Source organism: Pygoscelis adeliae, unplaced genomic scaffold (assembly GCF_000699105.1).
Source record: "Pygoscelis adeliae isolate BGI_AS28 unplaced genomic scaffold, ASM69910v1 Scaffold98, whole genome shotgun sequence".
NCBI lineage: Eukaryota > Metazoa > Chordata > Aves > Sphenisciformes > Spheniscidae > Pygoscelis > Pygoscelis adeliae.
The window spans coordinates 3,464,147-3,474,314 of record NW_008825547.1 but is presented as its reverse complement, the minus strand read 5'-3'; the positions used below and the strand labels follow the sequence as shown (position 1 = coordinate 3,474,314).

At 37.8% G+C, this 10,168-nt stretch overlaps 1 protein-coding gene across 1 annotated transcript in view; it reads left to right on the top strand.

Moving 5' to 3' along the window:
* ATP6V1H (ATPase, H+ transporting, lysosomal 50/57kDa, V1 subunit H) overlaps positions 1-9,079 on the top strand; it is a 51,296-nt gene extending 42,217 nt beyond the window's left edge. The window contains exon 13 of the mRNA XM_009332054.1: positions 8,589-9,079. Within this exon, the coding sequence (XP_009330329.1) occupies positions 8,589-8,649 (61 nt within the window). The 3' untranslated portion in view covers positions 8,650-9,079. The remainder of the gene's footprint in view (positions 1-8,588) is intronic.
* The last annotated feature ends 1,089 nt before the right edge of the window (positions 9,080-10,168 follow it).

The window sequence follows — 10,168 nt, the reverse complement described above, 5'->3', positions numbered from 1 at the left end:
AATTAGTTATAGGCCCACTTGATATCTAGTATGAGCGCTCCATCTTGTTATTTGAACATAAATATGTATTCTTGTAAAGCTTCATTCCATACAGGTAGGGACTGTGGTTTATATTGTGTATAAGCTCTCCAGGATTTCACACTGTGATCATGTTTTCTGTCATGAGATCTGCACTGTTTGTAAAACCGTTTAATATTTCTAGAGCTTCTGTTAATGTGGAGTAAATATTTTGCAAATATCGAACATCCTGCTCAGTTTGCATTTTATTTTTTCAAAGAAATCATTCATTTTCATGTGCTATGCTGAAAAAGCATGTCATCAAAGAAGTAAGTTTTTAATAGTTTCACTTCTGATTAGTGTTACTTTAAAGATTTGATTTCCTGTTAGGAAAATTCAGTTAAACATTATCTATGTCAGTCATTCTGAAATATTCTGTGCAAACTTAAAGCTCTTAAGTGTTGAAAGCATTTTGCTTGCTGTTCATTGTGGCAACTAAATCTTCTGATTAAATATAAACCCACTTTCAAACCAAGTTGCATGGTTTAGTCAAGTTGATTCTTTTTAATTCACAGAATGGCTCTGTGTGTTAGCTCATAGCACATCTTATAAGTGGAAAAATGACTTATACCTTGTCTCCCTAATAGAAGGGCGTATATTGAATTGAATTTCATAAGTTTTTCTTTTAAAATCTAATAAAATATTTGAGTAATAGCCTTTTAATAGGAGCTCATTGATCTGCTGCTTCTTTATAGCTTGTATGTGAAGTTGTGAACTGGAAGTCTAGAATTACTCTTCCAAAAAATGGACAAAACCTCTCTGAAGGGAAACTGCTGAGTGAAAAGGAGGTTCTTGCAGTGTCTCAGTCTGAAGACACACATTAATTTTGCATTTCTCATCATAAGGAGGGCTATAAACTGTACTATGAATGATGTTTTCAGTAATCAGGAGATAATCTGTAGATTGTCTATTAATATTATTGAATTCAGCTGAAGACAGGCTCCATTTGAAAAAAATAACTTTCACATAGTGTTTATTATACCTCTGCTCAGCCATTCAGGCTGTTTTAGTGTGCACATCAGAATGTTGAATGTCTCTTTACTGTGAATAATTAAGGTGAAAAAATGTCCTAGGTGCTGTTCATCTTAACAGTTTGTTTTTGTTCTACCAGTTTGCACTAAGTGGAATCTTTTATACTAAATACTCATGATTGCAGAGATTTTTGCAATACCTCCTTTCTCTTGAGATCTAAGGCCGCATGTATAGGTCAAGGAGGTACATAGTGAAAACCACCATAGTTCCACTGAAAATAAGATAATTTATAAAAACTTCAATTTGATGATGTGGTGGAGGCCCAAACTGTTTGGTCAAAGTAGTTTTGATTCTGTTGTGTACGCTTGTTTCTTCTTTGTTTTTGTTGTTTGTTTGTGCTGGCTTACCTTCAGCACTACTTATGGTCTGCATTGATGTAATAGACAAATATTTTATAATCTTTAACACCTTTTTTTTTTCCTCTTGAAATACTTTGTATTGCATTAATCCACTGAGTCAAGGAAGAAAATTGTATTCAGCAAAGAAACGACAGAAGAACTGCAGAGTTGTCCTGCGTGGTAGCACTCCAGCTTGGGCAGTCTTCCCAGCCCAGCTCTCTAGGAAGATGTCTCTCTCTGTTTTCTAGTTTACTACTTTCATAGCTGTACTTGTTTCTGTTTACTTCTGTGGAAGGCAGTGCATGGAATGTATAAAAAACATATTGTGTATTAAAAATATATAATATCTAGTATATATTTTATATATAAAATATTATATAAAAATATGCAGTGGTATAATTTCTGATCCAGCAGTATGACATGTTAATATTATATTTCAGGAACCAAATATTAACATAGCTCCAGGTTTGATTTGAGCCTGGTTTCTTTATTTTCTTTGCTGAATTCCTTGGCTGTGGCTCTGTGGCAAGGCAATTGCATCTCTGGTGGCCCCTCTTCAGCACCACCTGCCTTTCTCCTGGCCACCACTAGTGTTAATGTGACACTGCAGTAACCAGGTTCAAGGGAGCTTATTAGTAGAAAACAGTTCACTCGAGAGTTAATTGAACAAAAAATACTGTCTCGCCAGAATGCCTGGATGAGTGCCCCATGAGAAAGGCAGGTGTACACGGCTGGAATGGGTTCAAGGGTGGCCGTGTCAGCTTTGTCCCCTGCTGGATTAGATGGGGACTTGAGAGACGGTTACAACCTACTCATGGTGTTGCCACTTCATGTCTACTGCTCAAAAGGTTCCAGGGATTGTCACATTTGTCACATCTGTGGAGTTGTTTTTGCAGCAGTGTAACACTTAGAAGACCAATGCTTTCAAGGGACAGTTTAGCCTGCTGTCGTGGTTTAACCCCAGCCGGCAACTAAGCGCCACACAACCGCTCGCTCACTCCCCCCCAGTGGGATGGAGGAGAGAATCGGAAGGGTAAAAGTGAAAAAACTCGTGGGTTGAGATAAAGACAGTTTAACAGGGAAAGCAAAAGCCGTGCATGCAAGCAAAGCAAAACAAGGAATTCATTCACTGCTTCCCATGGGCAGGCAGGTGTTCAGCCATCTCCAGGAAAGCAGGGCTCCATCACGCATAACAGTTACTTGGGAAGACAAACGCCATCACTCCGAACGTCCCCCCCTTCCTCCTTCTTCCCCCAGCTTTATATGCTGAGCATGACATCATATGGTATGGAATATCCCTTTGGTCAGTTGGGGTCAGCTGTCCCGGCTGTGTCCCCTCCCAACTTCTTGTGCACTCCCAGCCTCCTCGCTGGTGGGGTGGGGTGAGAAGCAGAAAAGGCCTTGACTCTGTGTAAGCGCTGCTCAGCAGTAACGAAAACATCCCTGTGTTATCAACACTGTTTCCAGCACAAATCCAAAACATAGCCCCATACTAGCTACTGTGAAGAAAATTAACTCTACCCCAGCCAAAACCAGCATACCTGCTTAGAGCTGGGAATACATCAATTGTGTAGCTCGAGTACCTATTTGTGAGACCAGTTTTAGTCATTTATTGTGGCTTATCTTTCTTGACAAATCCAGGTTATTAGATTGTAGAAAATCAGATTGCATTGTAGAAATGCAACATAAAGATGGCAAATCTGTTCTACCTGTTCAAACTCTTCCATCTGCTGCCTGTCCTTTGAACTTGTTTGTTTAACTCCTTGTCATATCTTCATGATTTGTCTGTAACAGCATATGTTGGCAATGTCGTTAGAGTTGCTTGAGCCGTGTGGCAGACTTTTTATTGTAGCTTTATTACACTTCTGTACTCTTTCATAGGGGGAAGAATTTCTTTAGAACTAGCTTTTCGTTTTCACTTTCAAAAGCATGGGACTCTGTGTTTAGATAGAGAAAAATAAAATAAATATTTTTATATTGTTCTTTGTCAAAGGAAAGCATTCTGTCTCTTAACCTCAGTCTGCTAAAACAAGTTAGAAATTACAGATGTTCAAGACTGTAAAATATTTTTTGGATAACATAGTTCTTAAATTTTGCTTAAATTCAATTTATTAAAAATAAATGTTGTTAGAAAAGACAGAATAGGAAAATTTCACCCTTCCTTTCATCTATGCTTCATCTACTTTTTCTTCCCTTGCCTGCCAAAAAGAAGAATTTTCAGTTTTCCTTAAAGGACAGGTAAATCTAACCGCACTGGAATTTGGAGTATAACACTAAAAGTAATAGTTCTTAAACTGCAAGACTTGTTCCTTTTAGCACATGACCTCTAGAAATCTGTTGTATGTACCTTAAAACTTTCCCGTCTATCATAGATTGTTTGTTGTTGACAATGGTCCTTTGCTCAATCTGAAAATTAGTATAGAATTTTCAGGTAGGGTCTTGTGCCAGTTTGCAATTATCTCCTTACTGCACACTCGCTGAATTTGGTGTCTTACGTGTTGGATCAGTTCCTTGTGCCTTTTCCTAAATGACTTTTAAGCATTTGTTGCAATTACCATAACACTTAAGTATATCTCGGCTTGAGGGTGTCAGTGTCTTTCATATGCCAACAAACCCAATTGAATTAAACTGAACGAAGCAACAAATTGGAATAAGGATTTGAGGTGCCACAAATTCATGTATTCACCTCTAAGTTTCCTTTTCTTTTTGGAAAAAACACTTTGGATACCTCAGAAAACGTGTTTAAAGATTAGACCTGTAAAAGAGGAAATTGCTAGGGTGGAAGGAATCTCAGTTATTCTAATAGGAATGAAAATATTAATTTTCAAATGGAAATTACTTACGCCTTGCCATCAGACCTCTGAATAACCAAGGAAGTGAGAGAATGGGACATTTCAAGCTTTGTTGATCTGAGCTTTAGTTGAGAAATGGAGGACTTTAGAGAGTAACTACAAAGTCGTGTACTACGCGTACATGTTTTGATGCTTTTCTGCAGTGCAGAGGTAATGTTTTGTGCTCTTGTAAATTTATACCGAATCAGTTGTTTCACATTTGAATGCAGTTAACTGTAAATGCAAGCTTGTCTGGACCAGCTTCATCTGCTTTTATAATAAGGATGGTTTTATGTAGAGGGAAGTCAGAAGGGGGCTAAAACTGACCTTTATAAAGGCCTTTCTGTTCCAGTGGGAGGAAAATGGTCAAAGTGGAAATTTTGTTCCAAAGAGCTAAACTTGCAAATTTGAACTTCCAAGGTACTTTGACTCTTGATTATTAATGCTGGAGGACAAATTGTCTGCTTGTTCTGTGTTGCGTGGTTTCTAGTGCTGATTCCAAGTTAGTGCTACTAGGAACTGTTGCAAGCTACCTTAAAAATATCCACAGAGTTCACCTCTACGATCCCAGCATGGGGAGTATACCAAAATGTTGTGCTTAATTGCAAGTCTGTCCATGTGGGAGAGCACAGACTTTTCCAGATGCTTATTGACTTGAGGGAGCACCATTAAGCATGTGGTAACTTTCCTTCCCTTTCTGGAAAGCAGTTAAAGAATAAAGCGTTATATGTAAGCGTGCTTAATATTACTGGACTACTGGTACATAGAACTTCATTTCCCTTCATCCCCTTAAATGATTTAAAAGAAAAATGAGCCTTATATAATGGCTGGACAGCTGGTGTGTTTATATTGAGAAAATGCTTACTACTTCTGACTGGCTTCTGAATATACGATAATGCAATAATACAATATCTACTCAAGGTAAAAGGCAGCTTTCTAGTGGAAGAACTGGTGACTGAATTTGTTGTTGGCCAGGACAGTATTCTGCTCTTTTTCCACAACTTTGTACTTGAATTTTGTACATCTTGTAGAACACGTATTGAGTGACACCCTGCAGATCTGCTTGGCCTGGTTAGAAGGGAAAAATGATATTGCTTATAAGATTGTGTATTGAAAGACAATGGGTATGTAGGCCTCAAAGCTCACTATGTCAAATGCTAGCAGGATATGTTTTGTCTTGGTCTATAATATGAGCTGATCGGGTGCGCATGAATGTATGCCAGTAGTGACCACACTTGTACGTTGTATACTTTTGCTTCTGAGTATAACCATCTTAGAAACTTGATGTGCTTATCAAAGACTAACCACAATGCCTTTGTTATAGTAAACAGGTGGTCTTTTTCTGTGGTTATGAAGGAAGGACTAACAAAATAAGTTTAAAATAAGGAGAAGTGGTCCAATTCATGGGTTTATAGCTTGTAATTTTAAAAATCAAGTCTAATACCTTATTACTTTCCATTGTAGCCTGCATCTCTAATTTGTCAGATGCTGTTTTGAATATTTTGTGAAGTGATTTGTTATCTTGGTGACGAGATCTGTCCTTCTTTCATCATACATGCTCTTATAGTGCAATGTGTTGAATGCTTGCATTCTTAAAGGGAATTTTAATTTTGTGGGGTAAACAGTAATTCTAAAATCCCAGTTTTTCTCTGAAGACTTAACTAAGTAACAGTGCAGGATAAATAAAAAAATCTTAGGCACTTAATTTGTAGTAGCACAGTGATGGACACCTGTGTCCAATTTATGTGTGAAGACTGAAGCTTACAGTGCTACTTAACCTCCTGATGTGATGAAATACCAATATGTAAAAAATATACTTGAATCTTCTTGTCCTTTTAGTATCTGTTTTAACAGAGGGAGAACAGGGGCCTACTTTAGCTGCTCTCGGTAGCTTGAGTTTTAGTGGAAGACGGGAGGGAGAAGTGACCAAAGGCCTGGCAGAATAACCTATCAGTCTGCTCTCCTAAGGCTGCACATGAAAGCTTCATGTTGAAAAGCTGTCTAAATCCCTCCTATCGGTCTCTTACCAATCCCTCTCATCGTCCGGCATAGACCGTGCAAGAACTTGTCCTAGGTTAACCAATGACACTCAGTTGGAAATGATAACCAAATAGCTAATTAACTGGTACTTGTAACAGCAGCTGGGACAAGCTTTTTGCATTTCAGCAGCCCTTGGTGGTGGCTAAAGAAGTGATGGGGTAGGAACAGTATGGGGTTTTCACGTGGGTTTTGTAGCCTGGCAATGTAGAGCAGTAACTGCAGATACTCATTCTGTATGGGGAAACGGGGTAAGAGCTTTTCCTCGTCCCTGGACTTAAACCTCACACCTGCAAATGAATGACTGAAAAGGTTTTGTAGGGAAGATACTGTACTATCTGCTGTATGTCCTTAGAAGTTGAATGTGTCTGTTAAGACACTAAGTACCTACAAAATATGCTACTGCTCTGCCTTCTCAGAGACTTTTGCTGAATACACTGCACTATGGTTGGATTTTAGTAAGTCTTGAGCATGCATCTGAACTAATGTAAGCTATGCAATAGTTGTATTGTTATGGATTGTTAGCTTGATTGATTTTCCTACTTCTAAATAATTACGTAGGAATTTCACGTTCAAAATGGTTCATGCATGCTTTAAGAATAAATAACTTTGCAGGCTTGTGATGCTGTGAGCAGAGCTATGTATGCAGCAAGCGTCAGTTGCTTTCAAGGTTGGATGTCAGAGAAGAAATACTAGAATCAGTACATGCATATAGGCATGAAACAAATTAAAAAACCACTGAGGGAGCAGAAGGAGGTTTGGTGAGTTTGGAAGCCCTTCCATAGTTGCTGGCTGTGGTTTTGGATGGCTGTCAAATTTTCTTTATTTTGGTGGTACAGTTTTGAGTCCTGCAAAACCACAAGAGAGCGGCTCATTTGCTTCTTTGCCATCAGGAGTCTCTACTTTTGAGGGTGGTAACCTACCTATTATGCTCAAGAGTCATATCTATTGAGTGCAGCCCAAGCATTAAAATACGGTGATCCTGCAGCAATGCCTGATAAAGCTGTGAAGGAAGGTGCTAAATCATAACGTATGGCTCAGCATACAAATTATGTGTTATTTTCTTTGCTAGTGGAGTTTGAAGTTAACATTATACTTGACAGGAATTTTGCTTTTCTAGATACTTAACTTTGAAACTGAGAAAAGTGCTGTTGGGTAGTACAGTTTTGATGCTAAACTTCATTGTGTGATAGGAATTGTAATGCACAGGGAATAGCTGTTCAACAGGACGCTAAACTGAAAGCTATTTTTGAAATGTGCAATAACTGATTTTTTTTTAAAGTAAAGCAAAAGTGCATACTCCTAGTTTTTTTTTTTTTAAAAAAAAAAGGCTTCATTTGGAACATCACTTCTCTGAACTGCTTCTAATGTTTAACCTGTGTAGGTTGAAATACCTACACAGCGAGAAAAACTGTGGTGCTAAGTGTACGATCAGCAAAGGAACGCCTACGTTTCACAGGTCCTGAAACCTCTCTTTCAGCTGATAAAGTGGTACAATTACTGAAGATTATTTTTTGTAACAAGCAACAACCCAGATATTACTAAAGACCTCTTTCAGCTTCTTTGTGGTTCTGTGAAGAGTTGAGCTGCGTTCACAGGAGACAGTGAAAGATGGGAACGTTCAGAAGAATTGTGCAGTATTTTTCCATAGAATTTAGACATTGTTGCTCAAGGCAAATGCTAAGAATTTGGGGGGTGTTTGTTCCAGTGTTGAGAGGACAGGTATAAAATAACTGACATAGTGCACTTCAAAATACAGGTGAGAAAAACACTTTAAAGAAAGTGTTGGTATACAGTGGGCCTGGCTTGAATATCTTTTCTTTCTTCCAACTTGAACATACAGTTCTTTAGTCAGTGTCTATTTTGCTAGCCTATGGGTTAAATTGTGAGTATGTCCATCGGTATTACTTGTGCTCATGTAGCTGGGTTATGGGAAGAGATCCTACTTTGCCACAGCTTCTAATATGTATATCCAGCAAGCAAAATCTGTGGGCTTTGTGGGTGTTCTGTAACAGTTGCCAGGACTTCTAAATATTACCACTGGGCTTTTTCTTGTTCCAGACAGTTTTGTTGATGCTCGGTTTGTACCTTATTTTCAGAGGGGTAGATGATGGATACCTAAAGCTTAGGTACTCTTATAGTAGCTCCAGTTGACTATTGACAGTAGACATTACTTGAAGGAATAATTCTAAACTTAAAGCTTCTTCCTCTTTCTCTACTTCATACTTCCCACCTCTATCCTACTCCCCACTCTCCAGAATGTTTCTCAGTCTAATTTTTTGTTGTATTTCAGGGAATACCTTGGAAAGCAGCTGCAGTCAGAACAACCTCAAACGGCCACCGCACGGAGCTAAACAATTCCGTCAGTTCATGCTTATAACTACAGTATGTTTGTCTTTAAATTAATATCAAGGAAACACTGAAATCACATGTTCTTTGCCTGCTGCTAGTGCATAAACTTTTCAGCTTTCCTCTAGTGTTGTTGCCTTAGTAAAAATCTGTTTGTTCAACTAGTTCTGATGATTTTGCCTATTAGCTTCTTATTATATTCTGAATGTACATGAGGAAATGTGTCTAATATATTGCATTTGTTTTATGTATTTATTCTCATAATAAAGAATGTTATTAAAGGATATTCATTCCATGTTATAATTAGCCTAGAAAAATTGTTCCCTTCTTTGTGAAGTGACAATCAGTGTTGCCACTTTCCAAGAAAAGCAAGTAGTCCTTATATATCTCCAGACAAATTAATAAAGCTTTGACTTGGTGTTCTGTAGGAAATGCAATAGCCTGAGAAATGTTGATTATCAGTACTAAAATATATATCAAGTCTCAAAACAGTGTTAAAATTGTATATAAAAGCAAATATATGGGGTTTTTTGGGGGTGGGCTACTTCTCTCTTGTTAGACTACATTAAAAAATCTGGATGTGAGAAGAAGAAAAGAAAACGAACACTCCTCTAGTGAAAACGCATATACAGCTTGCCTAATAATCTTAAGTAACATCAGTGTTAAGGCTGTAGATCAGAGATCAAGTTGTGTGGGTTTTTTTTAATAGCAAAAGTGCAGTAACTGATGAACTTGGAATTTCATGGAGTGTTTTTGTTATTGAAAATACTTGTAAATATTAGAGTTCTGGTGTCATTCTAAAATCTATTGTATTTCCTTTCTATTAAGCCAAATAATTTGGCTGTCAATCTTTTCTGTGTTTTTTAGCTCCTGACAGTAGAAAAGATGTAAGCATCAATAAATCAAAGATGATACTGGATTGGCATGTGAAAACAGTCTTGTTGCATATATAGGAGCTTGGCTCCAGGCACTTGCAACACTAAAGTTAATAGTCTTGTGATTCATTTTTACAGTGGGAAAAAAAAAAAAGATGAGAGAACATGACTTAATCTTACTGGTAGGCTTGTGTGGTGCAAGTCTCTCAGGAAGCTTAGGGTACTTTTGTCATCAAATAAAAAAACAAATTGGGAAAACTTTTCTTACCCAGTCTGGATTTTCGTCATACGTAACTAAAATTTGACCAGTGTTGCAATGGAGAGAGAAGACATTCAGGGGATGACAGTTTGATTTCTTGGCCTGCTTAATTAGAATTGGATTGTGTTGATTAATGACTATTGCTTACTTCTGCATATAGGAGGCATAGGCTTTGATATTGAAGTTAGTATCATGAGGATAGATGCTGAAGCCTGAAAAGAATTAAACTGACTGTTGTTGGAGTGAGGGTCATTGGAATGGATCTTATCTCAGCACTGCATGTTCCTACAGTGATGGAGGGATACTGTTGGTGTGGGAAGCTGTTGGGAGAACAAAGGTGCACCTACACTGCCATTTTTATCTTGGCAGTTGAATTTTTATCTTATTGTT